General features: G+C 42.3%; 1 protein-coding gene across 2 annotated transcripts in view; it reads left to right on the top strand.

Annotated features, from left to right (window-relative positions):
* The window catches only part of arhgef2b (rho/rac guanine nucleotide exchange factor (GEF) 2b), a 38,762-nt gene extending 17,200 nt beyond the window's left edge, over nucleotides 1–21,562 (top strand). The window contains exons 4-23 of one of the 2 annotated variants that reach the window (XM_076738169.1): nucleotides 6,361–6,428; nucleotides 6,873–6,936; nucleotides 7,207–7,339; nucleotides 8,126–8,229; nucleotides 8,437–8,580; nucleotides 9,431–9,681; nucleotides 10,513–10,638; nucleotides 11,047–11,164; nucleotides 11,273–11,521; nucleotides 11,625–11,701; nucleotides 12,877–13,049; nucleotides 14,818–14,885; nucleotides 15,144–15,377; nucleotides 15,458–15,535; nucleotides 16,055–16,110; nucleotides 16,717–16,758; nucleotides 17,240–17,290; nucleotides 17,382–17,657; nucleotides 18,430–18,571; nucleotides 18,735–21,562. In XM_076738169.1, coding sequence (XP_076594284.1) covers nucleotides 6,361–6,428; nucleotides 6,873–6,936; nucleotides 7,207–7,339; nucleotides 8,126–8,229; nucleotides 8,437–8,580; nucleotides 9,431–9,681; nucleotides 10,513–10,638; nucleotides 11,047–11,164; nucleotides 11,273–11,521; nucleotides 11,625–11,701; nucleotides 12,877–13,049; nucleotides 14,818–14,885; nucleotides 15,144–15,377; nucleotides 15,458–15,535; nucleotides 16,055–16,110; nucleotides 16,717–16,758; nucleotides 17,240–17,290; nucleotides 17,382–17,657; nucleotides 18,430–18,571; nucleotides 18,735–18,784 — 2,504 coding nt within the window. In that variant the 3' untranslated portion in view covers nucleotides 18,785–21,562. The remainder of the gene's footprint in view (nucleotides 1–6,360; nucleotides 6,429–6,872; nucleotides 6,937–7,206; nucleotides 7,340–8,125; nucleotides 8,230–8,436; nucleotides 8,581–9,430; nucleotides 9,682–10,512; nucleotides 10,639–11,046; nucleotides 11,165–11,272; nucleotides 11,522–11,624; nucleotides 11,702–12,876; nucleotides 13,050–14,817; nucleotides 14,886–15,143; nucleotides 15,378–15,457; nucleotides 15,536–16,054; nucleotides 16,111–16,716; nucleotides 16,759–17,239; nucleotides 17,291–17,381; nucleotides 17,658–18,429; nucleotides 18,572–18,734) is intronic. The other variant, XM_076738168.1, reaches the window with a different exon arrangement.
* The last annotated feature ends 1,315 nt before the right edge of the window (nucleotides 21,563–22,877 follow it).

Raw genomic sequence — 22,877 nt, 5'->3', positions numbered from 1 at the left:
AGACAACACGAACAGTATGTCGTGCATGTAACATGCATATAAAATATATATTTATTGTTACTGGGGAGGCTTGAAGGATCCTTGGGGAGGTTCCAGGGGTCATTGAAGAGTTCGCCATAATATGTCACATGTGCTATTGAATGAATGAAATGAGCGCAGCAGCATCCGTGTGATGCAGCTTTGTATCATGTTCTGAGTCTGAACAGAGATCATTGTGGTTTTAACAATGTGGACATAGCCAGAGCTGCTTGTTTGTGAGAGGGGAATCGATTCAGTTGCAGTCTATCATGCAATCAACAATCACATCTCTGGCTGCGTATTGCCAGACATCCTCAGTTCCTGGGAACAGCTGCCATATTGGTACAGGGAAGCCATGCATCTGAATGCATGCACTACATCTGTCCAGGCAGGAGGTCTGTCCACAGTTAAAATCATCTTAGATCAATGAATGTTCAACTGATTTTCACCTGCTTTAGTTTGTTACAGATGCCAGACATGTATTAATCATACAGGTTAAATTAGAATTGCAGGTTTTCATGCCAGAACTCTTTATTTTATGTAGATAGTAACTTGACTTGATTAAATAAAAAAGACACCAGTGCAAGGGTTAGGTTCACATTTTGCTAACTTCCATTTTAAGTCGTTTGGAAGTCAATCCTGGTTCAGTAGGGTTAGGGTTAGGGTACGTAAAGTGTGATGATGAAACCTGAAGCCTCACAAACACTCAGAGACATCCTGAAACTCTGGAAATGAAACAGATTTAAAATATTCATTGATTCTGGGTTTTTAAATGAGGGAGAAAGAGTCATTTTAATGATTTTAATGTGGTGACTATACTTTATTTCTGCAAAAACCACCTCAGACACTCAATTTAATACTTGTGGAGGGGATCTTAGTATCAGGACAGTCGCTGCGCTTAATTTTATCTTAAATTAAGGAAAATTTATGATGATATATGAAATGAAACACGTTTATAACCGTAAAATGTTGTATAATAACTTCGCACCTGTGAAGCATTTTTCCCTGTTTGTTGGTTTTGGCATTTCTTTGGTTTGAAGCATCTCTGTTTAAAGAGGTCAGAAGCTGCAGCAGCAGAGACGAACCTCACAGGGTTAAGCCTGGTTTAAGCCTGGTTTATGCTTCTGTGTCGTGTCGACGGCATACCTACGTCGTCGACGCAGACCCCTACGTGGACCCTACGCCGTAGCCTGACGTGCACCCCCAAAAAATCCTGACTACGCGTCGCGTCGACACGTCGTGACGTGAACGTCGAGGACTGTGATTGGTCCGCTCAGAACGTAATTTCTGGTTCAGTCGCAGCCCTATGGTCCCAAACATCTTCTGTGTCGCCTGCGCTTCAACATTTGGAGTAACAACATTTGTTGTTCAATATCGATGAGCTCCATCTCCAAAAACAACCACTCCATCTCGCCATTGTTGTCTCTGACCGGAAGAAAACCAAGGAATCCGACAAGAGCCCCCCAAAACCATACAAAGACACAGCCACATCCCCCTAGCGGCTTGGTGGTGAATTGCGGAGCAACGCGTTCTCTCGACGCAGAACTATGAATGCTCAGTGACAGCGTCAGGTGTACGTCGTAGGTACAGCGTCGCTGCGACGCAGAAGCATAAACCAGGCTTTAGGTATTAGAAGAGGCAGAAAACAGAGGAAGTTCAACAAATAGACAATAATAAAAGATCTGAAATAAAATCAACTATACAGAAGACAAAAAGACAAGAATGAAGCCGTATTTTCAAGTTCCAAAACAAACCTGCCTGGAATAAACAACGAGAAACATGAGACAGTCGCTGGTTCGATTCCTGCCCACGGCAGTCCACACGTCGTGGTATCCTTGGCCAAGATAACCCAAACCGTGTGTGTGTGTGTGTGTGTGTGTGTGTGTGTGTGTGAGCGCACATGTGTGTTTGAATGGTGACAGGTGTCTTTTTGCTGCCAGTGTGTGAATGGCTGAATGCTGCTGTGTTGTAAAAGTGCTTTGAGTGGTTGTTAAGGCTGGAAAAGCACCATACAAATAAAGTTCATTTATTTGAATGAAGTGAATGAAACACTGTTTCAAAATTAGACCAATCTGGATTGTTCACCTGCAGACCAGCGTCCCGCCCTCGTCAGTAAGCATCAGGAAACAGAATGAATGAGTGAATGACAATGAAACATTTGATTCTGAGGTTTTCAGAAGGTCCAATCAGAATCATGCTGTTCACTAACAGGCCAGTGTCACACTCACACTCGCACACGAACACACACACATTCACATCAACATAATGGAAAAACAATAAGAGTGTAAACATGCAACCTGTGTTGTGTGTGTGTTGGGTGTGTGTGTGTGTGTGTGTGTGTGTGTGTGTGTGTGTGTGTGTCTGTGGATAACAGATGGTGTGTTAATCCTCCTGCACAATGAACAGATGTACATCTTCAGATTAACACACACACACACACACACACACACACACACAGAGTTAACTGTCTGAACACAATAGACTGACTCTGATACTGTGTGTGTGTGTGTGTGTGTGTGTGTGTGTCTGTCTGTTGTCCTACATTGTGATTGGCTGCTGTCGATGCACCCTGAGAACTGTGTCGAGGGGACACATGTGTCTGTGTGTGTGTGTGTGTGTGTGTGTGTGTGTGTGTCTGTGTCTGTGTGACCATGGGAGATCTTGGAGAAGGTTCTGGGAATCCTTGAAGAATTCCTGTGTGCCCTTGAAGAGGTTCCAGGGGTTCTAATGGAGGTTCTAGACAGAACTTGATTGGTTTGAGCAGCAGGAATGTGGACTGAGTGTGTTCACTTGTGATCTGCTGTCTGGACCTCAGCAGTGAATGAGTGTGAACCATCATGTGGAAAATGGTTCACATGATCAGTTTCAAACAGTGACAGAAACCTCATCGTTGGGATGTTTAGATTTACATTTCATTGAAGGTAACGGTGCGTTTCATTTGGTTGCCTGTCAGTGTCGAGGAAACACCAGATGATTGGTCAAAAAGCAAGGAAGAAAGCCTATGAATATGACGGAAACTTAAATACATCATCTTGTCCGTGAACATTTCTGCGTGGCCCACATCACATCGTTTTTCATGGTAATGGTGTTCAACAGTGAATTCCCATGAGCCCACACTACTTCACGAGATCCCATCATTGTTTTGTTTTGATTGGGAGACCCCAAGTGGCAGAAATTACACTCTATGCATCTGAAAAAAAAAATCTCCCTGAAAATCTGCCTTTTCTGACCTCTGGTGGTTTAACTTCTCACCTGGCTGCAGTAGTGTACAGGTGTATTCCTGGACACTGTGACATCACTGCTGGGTGTGGCTACAGGTGTCAGTGACGCTGTCGTAGTGGTTGACTGTGAACTTAAGTATGGCTCAGACTACAGGAGTTTTGGGCCAATCGCTCGCCAACAGTCAGAGAACTCTGGTCTGGGACTTTGGTCATTAATGAGGTTCGGCCCAGATTATCTGTAATGAAATCTGTAATCTAATGTGAGGGCTGCCGCTCACAGATTCCTTGGGGCCACCTGATAATTTCAAGCATGTTTAATAATTAGGAGTTAAAATCTAGGTGATAACATCAGTTCTTTCTGAGCGGGATCACGATAGCCAATGAGTGAGTCCCAGAGCATCTGACGGTGTCACCAAGCAACAGCAAACATCCGAAGAACCTGAGGCTAATGTTAGCTAGCAAACTACTGTTGACAGATAATAAAACTGAGTAAAGTTCACCTCCAGTTTTTGAATAGACAACCTGTTGACCACGTCTCTTTAACCGTTTGTCATCCCGAATCTTTTATCTGTCAGTTTTTGTTTGTTTTTCACTGCAAAGCATTTCAAATCTGATGCACCAGATGGTTTGTTACTCAGAACCATCTGGGAAACCGTCCTAGGAAACTGTTTGGAAAACACTTTGAAAAAATACTTGGTGGATGATTGGACAAACCATTTGTCTATCACTGTCTAACACAGGACAACTATAACCAATCAGATCAAGGAACCATATGATGTAGTAGGACTGTTGCTAAAGTCAGTTGGGAGGAATGAAAACATCTGTTTCGTGGAGAAAAGCCCGTGGTGCCATTCTTTGCTCTTCTTTAAATGAAGAAATACTCTCCTGATATAACTGATGCTACAGCAGCAGCTACGCTAACCTGTTCAGGAGCTGCCATTATTGCTTTCAAATGAAATGTTGCCTCTCTTGCTGTCGTCGACAATCCCTCCCCAGAGCTGCCAGGAGTTCCTTCTAGGGTGCTGATTGGTCCAAAATGACTGTGGCTCAGCCACAAACACAACTTGAAGCCTGGCAAGATCGATTCTTAGCCTGTGTGATCTTGTGGTATTGTAAACCCAGCTGCCTTGCAAGATAAAAGCATTACTACAGCAAGTTGTTGCACCACGTCAGTCTCCATTTGGTTTCCTTCTGCTTCGCCATGAAATCACATGAAACAGATCACGTGAGGTTGTGTATTGCTCCATCTGGCATGATCACCTTCAGAATGTCCTGTAGTGTGTGATGCACCATTATTTTCTAATCTTGTAGTGTGTACATGTTTGAGATTAGAGAGAACATCTGTGAAATTTTTCTTATGTGCAAGATGCAACCCAAGTTGAGAATCAGCCAGGACTGTAAAACACCTGAGCCCAGCTTTCCTTCTCAAGATGTTTGTGGTGAAACATGTTGATCAAATCATCCAAACTTTAAACTGACCTTCAACATTTTACAAAATGTTCATCCTCAAGTTCGAGGTTAAATAAAAGCACCTGAATAAACAAGTGCTCACATCAAAATGTCTTACCACTAATAGTCCATTAAATCCCAGCATGTACTAGGAGAGACAAGTATGTGTGCATGTAAAAGGAATTTGACTTCAGTTTAAACATTGTAATCAATGTACTTGCATAGAAAAAGGACATGGAGCTCAACAAGGACAAAAAAGACAAAACAACCAAAGACTGAACAATAAATTAAGTAGTGCTAAAATATGAAACAATATGTGCCAATAATTAAAAGGCAATAATCAATATGTGCCATGACCTTTACAGTGTGCAGGTATTTCTGTTGACAGTGAGTGATGATGTACCTGTTAGAAACTGTTGATTATTGGCTAATAACTGTCCAATCAGTGGAAATTTTGGTGTCACTTTCTGACTGCTAACTGTCCATCAGGCTGACGGCTGATGGGAACAAACTGTTTCTGTGTCTGGTGGTTTTGGCCTTCAGTGATCTGTAGCGCCGACAAGAGGACAGAAGTTGGAACAGGTGGTCTCCAGGATGTGGGGGGGGGGGTCTGCAGTGATGCTTCCTGCCTGTTCCTCTGTCTGGAGGTATGTCAGTCCTGAATGGAGGGCAGGGTTTACAGTCTGTTACAGTCTCTTCTGGTCCTGTTTGGTGCCAGGCCGGACTGGATTATTCCCGTATAAAACTGGATCAGCTGCTGTTGAGGCAGGTTGAACTTCCTGAGTTGACACGGGAAGTACATCCTCTGTTGCACCTTCTTGATGATTGAGGCTATGTTTGAAGTCCACCTTGGGTCCCAGGAGATAGTGGATCCCATACACTTCCCTGAGGGGCTCCAATGCTAATGGTCCAGGTGCTGGATATGGTTTTTCCCCAGCCTCACCTGCTGCTTCCTGTCTGTCAGGGAGTTTGCTATCTGACAGGTGGAGGCTAGCACAGTGAGCTGGATGAGTTTAGAGTGGAGGATTACTGGGACGATGGGTTTGAACGCTGAAGTCCTCAAACGGGATACTTGTATATGTCCCTGGGTGGTTGAAGTGTTGCAGGATTTTTTTTCAGCTTCATGTTGACTGCATCCTCCACCGACATGTTTGCCTGGTAATCAAATTGCAGAGGGTCCAGCAGGGGGTCTGTCTTTCATTGTCAGGATGAAGGGCCTGTAGGTCTCATGCAGTGTCTGGTTTCAATAAAGTACAGAGCAGCAGAACTGCAAAAGTCTGTGTTTGTTCTCTTTAGGAGCAGCAGTTCATCATCAGCTTTTTTGTCAGGACTTTTTCTCTCAGAACTTTCTTGTGGCAAGACTTGTTGCAGGACTTTTTGTCGCAGGACTGTTTGTGGTTGAATATTTTACTACATTTTGTTTTTATTTACGTCATATCAAGTTTTCTGAAGTGACTCGTCAGGTAATACAGCTGCTGATTCTACAGGACAAAGTGAACCAATCATGATGTGATATGATGTTTCATATCAGGATCCAATAACTCAGTTTATCGATATGATCAGAACTATTGTCCCGATTGTATCTGATCAAGAAGTCTCAATATAATAGGATTAAACTAATCAATACAGTATCAGTAACGTGTTTCTGACCAGTTACTTGTCTGTCTCTCAGCCTGTAATGTCACCATCCACAACCGCTGCAGGGACTCTCTGGCCAGCTGTGCCAAGATGAAACAGAGGGTAAGACCTGTCTGTCTGCACTGACTGACTGTCTGTCTGTCTGTCTGTCTGTCTGCCTGTCTGTCTGTACTGACTGACTGTACAGACAGACAGACAGAGAGACGGACAGTACAGACTGTTTTGTCTGTACTGTCTGTCTCTCTGTACTGACTAACTGTCTGTCTGTACTGACTGACTGACTGTCTGTCTGTCTGCCTGTCCTGACTGTCTGTCTGTCTCTCTGTACTGACTAATTGTCTGTCTGTACTGACTGACTGACTGACTGTCTGTCTGTCTGTCTGTCTGTCTGTCTGTCTGTACTGACTGACTGTACAGACAGACAGACAGAGAGACGGACAGTACAGACTGTTTTGTCTGTACTGCCTGTCTCTCTGTACTGACTAACTGTCTGTCTGTACTGACTGACTGACTGCCTGTCTCACTACCTGTCTCTCTCTCTAACAGCAACAGAAGCTGGCGATGGCGAGAAACAGTTCAGCTCTGCAGAATGTCGCCCTGCGCACCAAAAGTAAGTCAACAGGTGTATCTCTCTTCCTCCCTGTCAGTCACAACGAAAGACACATCCAGCTGCATTGTGGGAAATGTAGGACTCTATCTCCATTCTGCTCGTAATCTGTCTCAGTGGAGACTCTCTAATTGTATGCGTTGGTCTAGAATAGATGATCAGATTTATGATCAATCAGATTCCTCATCAAGTATCAGAGTTTGTTACAGCTTTCCTTCGCCTCTTCAGTCGTTTCATCACAAGTGTTTTATTTCTTCCTCTCTGTGTCTTCAGCTCCAATGATGAAGGAGCGTCCCAGCTCAGCCATCTATCCCTCAGACAGTCTTCGTCAGTCTCTGCTCGGGTCCAGACGAGTTCGCTCTGGCCTCTCACTCGCCAAGAGCGTCTCCACCAATAACATCGCTGGGTGAGACTGAGAGGCCACGGCTGGTTGTTGAGTGTGACATGTTCTGCTGAATGAGCTTGTTCTGGTCTTTAGAGCTGTCAGTGATGGTTGTCCAGTGAAAACATGTGTTTGTAGTTCATGATGAATTGAACACAGAGGTGTTTCTAATATTCTAATGACTGACTGTATGTAAATGACTGAACATTATAGTTCAGCTCAGTTGAACAACACAACTCACGACCAACGCAGTAACAAATAGTTTAACACTGAACCTCAGGTGCTTTTTAAAGGTGGGTTCTGTTTGAGTTGGAAGAGCTGCACCTTAACGCGCCCTGAATCCACAAAAAACTTTGACTTATACTAACATTAAATGTAGCCCTGAAAGAGAATTAACATGATACATGTTATCAGATCAATCGAGAACCATAATCAATACTTACCGTGGCAGACACTGTCGAATAGTGTGTCTTCAGATTGGTTGTGTTTTTTCCACCCATAATACATCCATGACATGCACCAAGCAGGAAAAAATCCTCAGAATTTGTACTTCCACTTGCAGATGAATGATTGGTTAAAAAAGAAAACAAGCAGCACTTTGAGATGGATACTGAGATCTAACTTATGTTGTCCGCCTGATCATAGCCAATGAGCACAGACTTCTCCGTAACTTTCGTCGTCAGTAGTTTTTCCATTCATGATGTCATTGTAATTTAAATGAAATAAAAGGGACTCGACCAATACAAAATTTTTCATTGATAGAATTAACACGGCACCTGTCTCTCTCTCCACCTGTCTTTCTCTCCTCAGTGTGAGTGAGGACTCTGTAGGTCTCAGGAGGATTCTGTCTCAGTCCACTGAGTCCTTGAACTTCAGGAGCAGGACTCTGTCCATGGAGTCTCTTACTGATGATGGTCAGTTTTAGATCAAACTGTTTTCTACACCAGTCACTGTGATCTAAAGAACAATTTCCTTCATATTTCTGTTGACTTGGTTCATTAAATATGAAGCTGATCTGAAACCAGCTGACAGGGTTCATTTACAACCATGATAAAGATGTTACATCTGAAAATAATTAAGAACAAGTCATATGGGCTGCATGTTGTGTTGTGCTGTTGTAGGTGAGTGGTGGTGGAGCCCCTTGCTGGAGGAGCTGCAGGTGGAGGGCAGCTGTGTTCAGGCCGACAGCTGGAGTCTCGTTGTGGAACCAAACTTCCTGCAGACGCTTCATAAAGATCTCATAAAGCAACAAGATGTTATCTACGGTATATCAATATGTACACATGACACAACACCAGAATCACTCTTATTCTGTGTGAACTGACATATACAGTGCTTAACAAATTCATTAGACCACCTGTCATCAAAACGAGAAGGCATAATATTTTAGAAATCTTTCAAAAACTTGTTTAAAACTAAAAATGTTATTGTTATTTATTTGGGAAATAACAAACTGAAACAACTAAATAGTCCTTTTTCACACATAATAACCAAAAACCTTAATATTTTGTAAGACCTCCCTTGGCCTTGATAGCAGCTTGCATTCTTGCTGGCATTGTTTTTATGTACTTCTTGACAGTCTCTTTTGTTCTTGAGTTCCAGTTTCTAGCTGTTCCCACAGACTTGCGGACTCTTTCATTTTCAGTGAGCTCTCAACGTTTTACCATTTTGAATGGGAATGAGGAATTTCAAACTGAATTCATCTTTTTATACCCAAATGTGAGCCGGCTCACTGGGCTTCTCGGAGAAGTCAGAAATTAATCAAGCATAGCATTCAACCACTAAAACTATTTTTTCTGTTCAGTAAATAACTATAATTTGACATATTAATCAAGAAATAATAATGTGCTTTACTATTTTTTCAGTTTTTTTTGTAAATCACTAAATCTGAAAATTCATGGATAACAATAATAATGATATTTTAGCATTAAAAATGTCATTTCTGTGAAAGAGCTTCTACATATTGGTGTATTAACCATTACAGAAGCATAATAAATGATTTTGGTAATTACCAATACTGTTAATTTAGAGCAGCTGTGGCATAAACCTTACTGAGGGTGGTGTGTCTCTCATTCATTCTCTCATCCCATCTCTCTCTGTCTGCCTGTCTGTCAGAGTTGATCCAGACAGAGTTCCACCATGTGCGGACATTGCGGATCATGGAGGGGGTGTACCGGCGGGGGATGCTGGAGGAGGTGATGCTGGAGGCAGGTGTTGTTCACACCATCTTCCCCTGTCTGGATCAGCTGTTGGAGTGGCACTCCAGCTTCCTGTCGGAGCTGCTGAACAAGAGGAAGGAGGGTCTGGTGGAGGGCAGCTCCACCAACTTCACCATCCCCAGGATTGGAGACCTGCTGCTCAGACAGGTACAGCAGCACAGGTGATCTCTGTGTGTCAGCTGAGTGAGGTTTTATTGGTCAGAGATGCCATCATGTAGGATCAGGGTTTCGGGGCTCAAAATAAAAGATGTTATGAAGACCATAACCACCAGTTATGAGAATATCTCTTCCCTCTGATTGATTGGAAAATGAGTTCAGCTATATATGTATTGAAATAATTTAAAGGAGCCTGTGTATACGAACGGAAACACCTTCACCTTCTGGACACTTCTAATCATTACAGAAGGCTGTCACTCACCGAACATATACAAACATAAACAAAATACATAAAATACCTTGTGTCAAAAAGACAAATCATTAGCCTATTTGATAAGTGGATCCTTAAAGTAATAATACCACATTATCAAAATACTCTAGTACACTCCTACATAGCTAAATGTTGTTAAAGTATCAATAGTGTCAAATAATGCGATATATACGTATATATACATACACACACACTCACTGTATGTATGTATGTATGTATGTATGTAGAATAGAAATATGAAGTGGCAGAAAATAGAAATATTCATGAAAGTACAGGTATGTAAAATGTGTACTTAAGTGAGGTACTTTTGCCTCCTCGTCTCTGCTGTGAAGTCACAGACATCATCATGTTCAAGGTTCAAGGTTTATATACAAACCCAATTTCAAAGAAGTTGATGCTTCGTAAAAAACATCAATAAACAGAATATGATCACTTGATCTGATCCTTTGTGACATAAACTGACCTGAAAACAGCACAAAATCAATGTATTTAATGTTTCTCCTCATCAGCTTCATTGATTTTTGTAAGTATCTGTATGTGGGTGTGTCTAGTTTTCAGGTCAGTGTGCAGACGACATGAAGAAACTCTACTCTGAATTCTGCAGTCGACACCCGAAAGCTGTGAAACTCTACAAAGAAGTTTTAACTCGAGACCGAAGACTGCAGCAGTTCATCAGGGTAAGGACCAGAACCAGGAAGGCGCCTGGAACTATATCCTGGTTTATCCTAGCACATCCAGATCTAGACCTGGGTTTGTCTCAGAATAGACAGTTTTCACCTGGTTTAGCCAGGAATTACACCTGCTTTAAAAATTTTAAGATCTATTTTAAATTGGTTTAGACCTGGTTAGATGATTTGTAAAGTAGCTAAGGCTAGTTTTGATTTGTAAAGTAGCTAAAGCTAGTTTAGCGTGGCTTAGGACCTGGTCTTACCTGGTTTGAACTGGTTCAGATTTTGAAGGGGTTAAACCTGTCTAGACTTGTTTTCAACTGGTTGTAAACGTGTTTAAATAAGTTTAAACTGGTTTAGACCTGTTATTTTAGTGTTGATGAAACTCTCTGTCTTTCTCCATTCCATAATACGCAGCGTGTCTGTCGTGGTCCTCTGCTGCGTCGTCACGGTGTCCAGGAGTGCATCCTGCTGGTGACACAGCGAATCACAAAGTATCCTGTCCTGATTCAGCGAATCCTTGACAACACCAAAGGTAGCCTATGACCTGTGACCTTCAATAGCCTCTGTTCCGTAATAACGTCAGACCCCTGAAATCTGACCCTGACCCCTGATGTTGCCATGTCCCTGTGACCTCATGCAGGTAGAGAGGAGGAGGCACAGGCACTGAGCCGAGCGCTGCTTCTCTTGAAGGACCTGATCAGCTCGGTGGATAAGGAAGTGCTGGAGCTGGACCGAACCAGGAGGCTGCAGGAGATTCAAGCCCGTCTGGACCCCCGGGCCCAGGCAGAGGTCCGGGGAGGAGGAGTGTTCAGAGGAGGAGAGCTGCTTAGGAGGAGGCTCCTCCATGAGGGGACGCTTCTGTGGAAGGTCCAGGGCTCCAGGATGAAAGGTAGAGGAGGCAAATGCTGTATCACCTGTTTACCTGCTGTGATGTCACACCTAGTTATGTGTGTGGGTCATACACCTCCTAACCAGATACTGTTTGTGTCCAGATGTGCAGGTCCTGCTGATGTCAGACATCTTGGTTTTCCTTCAGGAGAAAGATCAGAAGTTCACTTTTGCATCACTGGTGAGTCTCACATGTTCACACCTCATGTTCCACCTCCTGTTCTCTCTATCATACATCCATCTTCCATCCATTTTCAAACACTTATTTGAGTTTAGGTCATGGCATCAGCAGGAACATCTTCCTCTCTCAGTTCCTTCTTAAGGAGGTCAAGGTGTTTCCAGGTCTGATGGCATATATAATCCCTCGATCATTCAGGATCCAGGAGGTGTCCAAATCAGTTACTGAACTGCCTTGGCTGACTCCTTTCCACATAAAGGAACAGCCCACAGGTACTGTCCCAGACTTCCATGACTCAACCAAGACAGTCCAGCAATCCCATATTCACACCTTCTGCAAGTCTTCAAGCTCTGCCTCCTCAATGGAGGATATGTCAGTCGGGTTCAGGAGTTCCTCAAAGTGTTCCCTCCACCATTTGACAGTATCATCAGTCCAGGTCAGTTGCTTTCGTCCCTGCTGAAAACCATGTGGACTAAGCCCAGCCACCTTCCATTGAATCATCTTACAGTTGGTCAGATCCTTTTTGAGGCCAACTTGTCCTTTTCCAGTGCCTCCATCTCCAGTTCTTTTGGCCTCCTGATTCTTTTCTGCGATTTCAGGAGTCCCCTCAGCCAACCAATCTTGAATGGACTCCTCCTTCAGCTTGATAGTCTCCTTCACTGCTGTTGTCCACTGGCAGGGTCTTTGGTTGCAGGCACTGATGGTCTTCTGGCAACTAACTGTAGTAAGCAGCTCACAGCTCTGCTTTTTACATGAATGTTTAAAACATATAGTTGCAGATCTAATGATATAAATACAAAGCTGAAGCTTGATCTTTGGCCTGAGGTGTTCAGGTACCAGGTACACCATCTCATGCTCAAATATGGTGTTTGTCATGGTCAATGCAACGACTGGAACAGGAGTCCAATAATAAGACACCAATCAAGTTAAGATCAGATAGGTTGTTCATCCTAATTACCTCCTGACACTATGTTGCTCCATGCAAGTATTGAAGTCCCACAGCAAAACTGTGGCATTCGTTGCTAGTGCAAGCCCATGACCACCCCATCCAGTCACTACAAGAAGGCGAAATACTTTCTGGATATTGTCTACCTGTCTACCTGTCTACTTTTCTGGCTCATCTGTCTCTCTGTTTATCTGACCATATACCTGTCTTTCCACCTGTCTCTCTGTCTCAGGACAAGTCTCCAGTAGTCTCTCTGAATAACCTGATTGTCAGAGACATAGCTAATCAGGAGCGTGGGATGTACCTGATCAGTGCCTCCACCCCTCCAGAGATGTATGAGCTGTATGCCTCATCCAAGGACGACCGCAGGACCTGGATGAGCCGCATCCAGCAGACTGCTCTCAGGTCAGTACTGCAGTACTGCATTGTACTGAACAATACCTCACAGTATTCTTTAGTATTGTGTAGTGCTCCGTATGGATGGCACTGTGGTGTTTTAGTTGTTCAGTTTGTCCAAAACTGTGGTCTTAGTGAGATTTATGTTTCTGAATTACTGGTCAGGTGACTGTTTCTGATCTCTGGAGGGTGAAACATCTGATCTTCATGACTCCAGTGAGACCCTCTAGACACATATATTTAGTTCCACTACAGTTCAGAGTGTGACAGAGGGTTCTGGAAGAATGCATTCTGTAAGGATATTTAACAGAGCTACCAATGGATCCAAGCAAACACAGTGAGGATGCTGAGTGAGTGCTGACCATTAGGAATGCTTAACTTAGCCCTGGTCCTGAAACAGTGTGTAGTACTGCAAGCAGTCTGAGTTAGACCTTTTTGGAGGACAGTTTTTGCCTTTAGTGGACTCTGATATTGCAGGGATGACAGGAAACACGGAGGAAGGGATACAACAAGTGTCCCTTGCTGGATTTTAACCGGGACCACTGCAGTTCATTTTCTGCATCTTAACCTCTAACCAGGGGAGTCCTGGTTTGTGTTGAAGCTGGTTGTTTGTTTTGATCAGTTTAGACCACAAGCTACTGGTCCATTTCCTTATTGTCCACAATGTGCTGCACTATAATCACCAGCAAAACAGCAGAACAGGCTGACTCTGCACAAGACATTGCAATGGTTACCCATCACAAAATGGTCTTATATTATAGACAGCTTTATATTTCTGATTTCCATATACATTTATTATATTTGGTCATATTTTAGTATGAAATCTCCTGCTGCTCTGATTTGCTCCCGTTTGCCCCTGAAAAATTTTATCACTACATTATGCTATATATTAATACAAATTGAATGCTTCCTTTACCCATTGCAAATTAACCCGTTTCAATGAACAGAATCTCTTTGTTTCCTAACAAGGCTTTTATTGTGAAACATTTGCAGGAACATGTGAATAATGCAGTGACCTGCACACTTCCCATACCATGATGCTTGTATTGTGTGTCTTGTGTGACTTGTATGTTACTACAGACAACACACACTGTGTTGAACATATGTTGATTATCTTGTTGAATTTGTTAGATTAAAGCAATGGACATGTACAATGCTTTTAGTTGGCAAATTATATAACAGGCCTGTATCTGGTAATGGTAACCATGGCCCGGCCATTATTTGGAACCTGGCTTTTGTTTAAGAAATATAGTAATTATTCTTTAATTTTCTATATATTTAAAGCAGTTATTTTTTACGACCCCAAGATAATCACTGGATCTAACCTGGTCACCCCAGTAGACAAATTCGGGCTATGCTGCTGCTTCTGTGGCCAGCAAAATCTTTTGTGATCGAGTTTGACACTCCTGCTTTAGAAGGCATTTTTGGTTAAATTAGACTTAGACTTAGATATAGACTTAGAAATAGAAATAAACTGTTGTTAAACATCAATTCTGTTGCAATACACCATGTAATACTCTGCAGTGTCAGAATCAGAATCAGATTCTAATCCTGGAGGGGACAGTGGGTATTGTTGAGTGTTGTGTATTAGTTATATATGGAAGTGTGTAGTCCCCTGTAGCATTGTGTAGCACTCTGATTAGCATTGCTTAACAGTCTGTAATACTATGTGGCTCTCCATAGTACAATCTAGCAATATATAGTACATTATAGTACATGGTATGAAGTACAGTATTTAGTCCCCAGGACTTCACAGTATTGTGTGTTTTGTCTGTAGTTGTCCATCCAGAGACGAGTTTCCTCTCATTGAGACCGAAGACAAAGCTTTACTGCGCAGACTCCGAGGTACAACACTTTCTGCTCCCTCTACTAAACCTTCTACTAAACCTCCTCCTTCTTCACTTTCTTCACCTCCTACTTCTTCTCCTTCACCTCTCTATCACCTCTCTGCCACCTCCTGTTTCTCTTTCTTCACCTCTTCTTTCTGTTTCTGTTTCCTCTCCTTTCCTGTCAAGTTTTACTTAAAAAGATAAAATCCCACATATTTCAGATCTAATTCAACATTTTTCCTCTCCCCTTTCTCCTCCTCCTCTTCCTCCCCAGCTGACATCCAGCAGAAGGACAGGGAAGTGCTGGAGCTCCTGCAGGAGCGAGTCACTTTGTTTTCTGACCTGGTGGAGGCAACAGGAAGAGGAGGAAGTGAAGAAGAAGGAGATATGGAGCTCAGCATCTCCTCCCCCAGGACCACCACATCCTCCTCCTGCAGGAACCTGTTCAGAGCCGACACTCCTCACGCTCCTCAGGCTGAGCCGCTCCTCACCGCCTCCATCACTGAAGGTGAGTTTTTATTTGCAGTTTTCATGTGAAATGAAACGACAGACTCGAACTGAATCACTTTATGTTTTATGTGTTTTCAGTGGACAGACTGACTGAGCTGCTGCTGGACGCCAACATCCAGAAATCCACTGTGACCAACGGCAACCAAGAGCTCAGCAGTGAGTCACCTGTTGACACCTGAAATCTGATGAAAGTTAAAGAAAAACTAAATCTACCCGTCTGTAGTCTTTTCTTTAAGCTTTAAGTTTTACAAACAGTTCAAAACCCCCAAATACTGTGTTTACTGTGAAATAAAACAGAAAATCAACACATTTGAGCAACCAGATTTTTTTTTGCAATTTTTTTTGTTAACTAAAATAATTATTTGATCATCACCATTGTTGCAGAATAGCTTTCAGTTCATCAACTTAGTGTTGCAGCTAAACTGTGTGTGTGTGTGTGTGTGTGTGTGTGTGTGTGTGTGTGCGTGTGCGTGCGTGCGTTGACTTCAGACTGACTGACCTTTGACCTCAGCAGAAGCTCCAGATCTTTCTGTTTTTTCCTCTGTGTGTTTACGTTTGTATTGACTTTGTATGAAATTGCAGTGTACGATACTGCCCTCTAATGTTTGACAGATGAAGACGCGCTGACAGCAGCAGATTGACCTGTCTGCCTTCTTGTCTCTGTCTCACTCTCAGATGGTGACCCTGGTTCTCCGAATGGTTCTTTAGAACTGAACAGCAGCTCCTCAAAGGTAAAATCACCTTCTGACCTTTAACCTCTGATCATAACTGTTTGACTTAAAAATGCAGTTTTTACTTCATTCAAACAACAAGTGAAAGATCATCTGCAAAAAAACTGAAACTAAAGACCAATTTTTAAATGTTTACATTCAGTATAGAGTCTGCTGTGGTGATGTCCTTCAGTCCAAAAGGAATCAGAAATATTTAAAAGTAGAAGCAGTTTTACAGCCACAGAAAAGCAGCAATATGAGAGATCAGACAGAAAAGTATTGATTAGAAAGAGAAAACCAACAGGAATTTAAAATTCATTTCAACATCTCTCATTTCATACTATAAGTCTATCTAATTGTAGAATAATGTAGTCTGTATTCATGATGTAGAATTTTGGTGATGTTTCCATGGCAACTTGTTAACAGGTCACATATCAGATATGATTAAAGGAATGAAGTTATATGTATTGTTGTTGAAGAATATATATGTGACGGAACCGCATGTTATATTTTCATCCTGATTTGATGATGGTGATGGCCACATTAGAGGAAACTCAAACTAGTTTGAACAATGTAAATAGTCTTTTTAGGTTTCCAGAACATTTCTGACTCGTTTTTGTCTCTCAGGACAGAAATGGTAACCAGCTGCAGGAACGAACTCTGAACGAGGTAACTGACACTTCACTGTTCCTTTATCTGATCGTTCTTCATCACTTTATTCGTTCTAACATCACTGAAAAGCAAATCAATAGCACTGCTACAAGATGTAACATCAAAGTGGTCAAAACATGCTGCAAATCAGATAACTGACAGCTAAACAGGTTGTGTCCCTGTGATCTGCTCCAGCTCTAATCTAACTGTGTTCCAGATGTAATCTGTTTGTCCTCTGGTTGTCCTCTGGTTGTCCTCTGGCCACTGTAAAGTAAAACAGGGATCAGCATCCTTGGTGTTTGTTGGGGGTTTAACCTTTTAGGCTTGTCACATTAAACAATCTTTGGGTTCTGCTCAGAGAACACAGGAAGGGATTCACAGAGAAGACATGTTGCTGTATCAGACAATGAAATGCATTGCAATGTCATTTGGAAGTGAGATTTACCCACTCTGTCCGGTCAGAGCAGTTATTAACCACTGACACCTGTCTTCTCCACAGGAAATTCGTCAGCGATTGGTCAGTCTGAGCACACAGCTTCACGCCATGCAGGTATGACATTCATCATATGACGATGATGAAGATGGTCCTACATTACATAAAGTGACAAATCTACCTTCTAACACATTGACTCCGCCCCCAGGCTGCTGTGATTCGTCAGGACTCAATCCTGGAGTTAGCAATCGGAACAGACCCTGCCCCCTCTGGCCCTGGGCCCCGCCTCAGTCGCTCGATGTCACGGGACACGGGGCTGGATGCCGGAGGAGAGGCGGTGTTGCTGCGGCGACAGGTGGAACTGCTGCAGGAGGAGGTGACAAGGCTGCGTCTGAGGGGGGAGGAGCCAACCAGAGAGGAGGCGGGGCCCGGAAGCAGGAAGAAGAGTAACGGAAAGATCAGCGATGTCATCAAAGGAGAACAGGTGGGTCAGGTGTTTTACTAAAGTCAAGGCGTCAAAGTGTGTCTGTGGAAGCTGTGAGTGATTTGAGTTTTTTTATGGTGACGGTTTTCTATTAGTATGAAAAAGTCTGAAGGGTTTCTCCACTCAGAACATAGGATCACATGTTCAGAAAGAAAGAAACAGATGTGTTTATCAGCTCCAATAAGAATTAAAATGAGGAGTCACCTGCCCCATAATGAAGGTTAATTATTAAATGTAATGTGATTGATTCTCACATTTATTCACGTGGTGAGATTAAACATCTCAGCATTTACTTTCCAGTAAACTCAAAGTATATTCTATAAGTCCAACAGTCAGCATCCCACGGGACACGTCCATCAATACATTTCCATACAGCAGCAACAGACACGCAGACCCAGCAGAGGAGGCTTTCCAGTAACCACAGACCTGCTGAGCTGGAGCTGCAGCGTGAAGCGTGGAGCTAACATTAGCTTAGGCTACAAGAGACGACACAAAAATCTCCGTGACCAGTTTCCACATCAACATGCTGCTCTGGTTCTTTAAACGAGGCTGAACGTCCAGTTTCTCTGACTGTCCTCAATGTGAAACACTGCTCCAGCCTGCAGGCTCCAACACATGCTGCTAGCCACGTTAGCCACAGAACGTGCTAACGCCAAACTTGACAGGTTCCAAACCAAAAGAAAACAACCCTACCAAGTGAAAATATAATAGGCGTAAGGCGGACTTAGCTAGCAAGCTAAACTCAAATAAACTAATGTGTCGATGTCAACAGGTGAGCCGGCGGCGTGGCAGCAGGGAGCTGGAGCCCCGCCCCCTCGCCCCATTGGCCAGCCAGGATCCAGTTGACCAGGAAGGAAGCAATGAGGAAGAGGAGGAAGGGATGAGGATTTCGCCTCGCTCTGACAGCCCCAGAGGTCAGTTTAGCTCGTTTTATATCAACATTCAATTGTCGTGACGGTGACAATATCTTAATGGCAACGTGGTAATGTAATGGTTTTGAATGATTATTTAATGCAACATTATTGTAACATTATGTGATACTGTCACCTTGGTAACCCATGACCTCTGACCTCTCAGACCTGCAGGACATCCCAGAGGAGAGCGAGTGTGGAGCTGATCCCAGTTAACATCACACCTACACCTGATGACCTCAGGGACCTCTGCTGATGTCACCGTGATCTCACCGTGATGTCACCATGTTGTCATAGCTGTTTCAGTCACTGTCAGACTTTTATACTGAAAGTCAGAGATGATGTCATTTCCTTTTTACAGAAGCGTTTTTGACCAAATTGCACATCAGGTGCCGTAGTTTTATTCCTGAAATGCTTTCTGATGTTGCTGTTAGTTTAGAAACAGGAAGTATAACCATGTAACCTGTTTACATTATCACGTCAGCTGGACCCGCCCCCTGTACGATGGGATCGGGGGGCTTGTTATTGGGTGGGTGGGATTTAATAGCTCGTTGGACTTGAAGGCCGAGTGGAGTTTCTGTCTGGTTTCCTCAGTGAAACTCAAAGATGAGACTCTTTAATGGTCACCACACTACATTACCCAGAATGCCTTTGGATATCAACAACTGCATTCACCACCTGCTCTGCTCAGGTCAGTTGCGATAGAACTGAAGGGGTTTTAGGATTGGGGGGTCTTAATCCCACACAGGCTGATTTGTCCATTGAAGTCGGGGATTCAGTTCTAATCTGTTCTGATCTGCGTTCCAACATTAACTTTATTTATATGGAATCTTAGAACAAGTAGTTTAACATTAGAAACATGAGATTATGTAGGATTGTACTATCAGAATAGTCCAATAAACTAAAGTTTGTGGTTCTGTCATATGTGAAACCAAAAAACACATTTGTAAGTTTGGGACTTTTTAGTACGTTTACGCAAATCTCTCCAGAATTCAGACTTCAGCCCCCGAACGAGTGACAGAGCAGAAAGTTTTGTTTGTATCAGCAATAAAGATAAAAATGAAGAGCAGGAGGAGGCAGATCGAGCGCCGCAGCCTGACAGGAAGATTTTAGGGTGGCTGGGGGGTCAGCTCAGGGGCTGGGGGGGGTGGATTATATATTGAGTAGTAGATGAGTGGTGTTGTAAAGAAACAGGAAGCTGTTTGCTGTCTTCCCGTCTGCTGTATGTTAGCATGTTAGCATGTTTCTTTTCTACTTGTATTGAAGCTGAACGTACTTTGTCTTTGTGGGTGATTTTAAGCAGCTTGTTTTTTACTGAGATGCTGAACACGTCGACTCCTTTAGGATGTTATTTTAACCAAAACATTTCGATCTGCTGAGCAGAATTTTCTTCACAGCCGCTGCTCTTCATCAAACATGGTAGAATATGGGCTTTCATGTTTCAGATGTCTAAAGAGAAAAAACTTGAAGATCACTCATAACGGTTGAAGAAGTTTCTTTGTGTTACACAGATTTGACAAATATTAACTTGAAAACATTATAGATGAAGGAATCTGAAGCGTGGTGGAAGCAGCCACCACAGACACCGCTGACTGATGTTTATCCTGTGAGTTTAGCGATTGATGATGACGATGATGATGATGTCATTCTGATCTAAAGTATAAAACAATGTGGACGCCACAGCTGAGACAAAATATTTCACTAAACAAACAGACTAAATGCTGCGTTAGAAACTCGTTATCATCATGTGAATGAAAGATGAAAATGAATTAAAAATCACACGATACAAAAACAGCAATCACACCAAAAACAGGCTCATATGTAGAAATATTTTTTTATTATTATATATATTAATAATATTTACACATCAAACTGAGTCAGTCTGCAGTTCAAAATGATAAAAAATGATAAGAAATATTAAATAAATATTAATAAGGTGTTATTTCAACATCACCTTAGTTTTTCACTGCATGTTTCTAGAAATGTGCATTACAACAACGTGTTTGTTATGGTTGATTGTTTCGGGTGTTTTTGTATCATGTGATCAACTGCAGTTTTTTTTTTAATATCATTTCCAATCTTTCTAACTTCTGTCTTGTCTTAAGAGTAAAAAATAACTCTAAATGAAGAGAAAGCTGAAGTTTTTTTTTCAGCAAGAAATCTGATGACTTGAATCAGTTTATTCTTATTTTAAAACATCAAAGTTTGTCTTCAAGTCTCTTTGCACAACATCTACAGACGACGGCCGCACAGGTTCCTCCTGCTCGGTCGTCGATGCAGGTGAGGTGTTCAGGTGATGACGCCTGACAGCAGTTTGAGGTTCAGACTGAGCTCAGACTTTGTTAAATCTGAACTGGAGTCAGAAACACAGCAGCTTCTTATTTTAATGTTGTTTTAGAAACGGTGGACTGAAGTTTGTGTCTGTATAAAGATTTGATCAGAAAACTGTAAATTATGTTTGTTATAATTTTATTGTTTTGCTGCTCTCACTGTGTTTGTGTGCTCATGATAAATCTAATCAGCTGGAGAAAATGCTGCTGCTTTTATTTCTGGACACTGAAGCCTGATAAAACTGATGAAGACTGAGGAGAGTCAGTGAATCAACGTGTTGAAGACTGCATTCACACTTCAGTCAGAAAACCAGCCTCAAACGTTTTTTAGTGTAGAGACTTATTCTCAACAGCTGTTGTCTTATTTCATTATAGCCTCTAACATTAAAGTCCAAATGTGTTTCAGCCAGGATGAAAATAATATCTGGTTTATCATTGAACTCTTGTATATATTTCTTCAGTCCTTGATCTTTTTCGGAAAGGCTTCCGGCATCCCATGACCAATCACCGGTGACCTGACTGCAATAAGACATCGGGGGGGGGGGTGAACGTGTCATGTAACATCTCTACAATCAGAGTAGAAATTAATGCACATTAACATTTACAACCTTTCCGATGACTTATTAAAGTGTGATCTGTCACTGCAAACTTCAGAGAAATCTCCTGCAGAATCAGTGTTTGAGTCGAATGAATGCTGACTCACTGTCGTCTTTGCAGTGTATGTGATGCTTTATTTTGCAGTTTAAATAATAATAATACGTCTTTTTTGCTTTTGGACTTCATGACCTTAATAAGCAGTGCTATGCTTCACACCACAATTACAACAGTAGTATCCACTGCACAGCCACCGTATTCATGTCCTCCAGCATGTTTTAAACACTTTGCCTCTGCTTTGCTCTGGTCTGCCACAAGCCCTATCCTATAACTCAGGGTGGTGAGAGTCCAAGGGTCAGTGTTGGTCTGTTTGTGGATTTCCTGTATACTCCACTGTGGAAGATACTCTTCAGTGTGTACGGCACACTCCAAAAAGGCCAAGCTGTTGTTTTCAGTTACCTCTTTCTTGTTTTCAGTTTACCTCTTGGCCACAAAGGGAGATGCTGATGAGTTCATGGCTATAGTAAGCTTTTTAAGGTGAGGTGTAAGTACAACTACTTCAGGTAACTGTGGTACATAGCCTGTTGATAAAGACATGCAGATCACATTTAGTAAAGAAGAGCAAATTAAGGGTAAAACTTCTTTCAGCAGCCTAGTTGAGATGAGGTCTAAAATATAGGTTAATGGTTTAGATTATGAAATCGCTAAAGTTAGTTGGTTTAGCTTGATGGGAGAAATACAGCCTAAATATATAACAAGTTGACCAGCTGTTTCTAGGATTGACTCTAATAATAAGAATTTTGTCATTAAAGAAGCTCATGAAGTCATTGCTACTGAGAACTATAGTTGGTTCAATGGAGTCAGCCTGACTACAGAGCTGAGGAGAAACCTGGGATTGTCCTTTTTTGTCCTCTATTAGTGCAGAGTAATAGGCTGCTCTGGCACTGCAGAGGGCTTTCCTGTATGTTTTAAGACTGTCTTGTCAGGCTAAACAAGATTCTTCCGTATTGATGGAACACCATTTCTTTTTCACAATGTTTGCTTAATGTACGGGTGTGGGGGTATACCATGGAGCTAAACTCCTCTGTTTTTTTAATCGTCTTCTTTAGAGGGGCAATAGAGTCAAGTGTCATATGCAGTGATGGACCAGATAAGACTTACTGATCCGACGCTGTGGAAATCCACTCACATTGAATTAATGCCCATGGAATCACCTTGTTGAATTTAGCCACAGCATCAGATAGACATGTAGTGTAGGATTCTGGTAAAAGGAATTCAAAAGTTATGTGTATTCTGTGAACAGACTATTACATGCTCACTTTCAACCTGTCATAGGGTCGTGTGTGGTAAAAAACAGACTGACTGTGGAGATTTGCAGCTTCCCC

Source organism: Chaetodon auriga, chromosome 8 (genome assembly GCF_051107435.1).
Source record: "Chaetodon auriga isolate fChaAug3 chromosome 8, fChaAug3.hap1, whole genome shotgun sequence".
Taxonomy (NCBI): domain Eukaryota; kingdom Metazoa; phylum Chordata; class Actinopteri; order Chaetodontiformes; family Chaetodontidae; genus Chaetodon; species Chaetodon auriga.
Note: the sequence above shows the minus strand (reverse complement) of the source record. Positions and strands in the feature narration are given on the sequence as shown.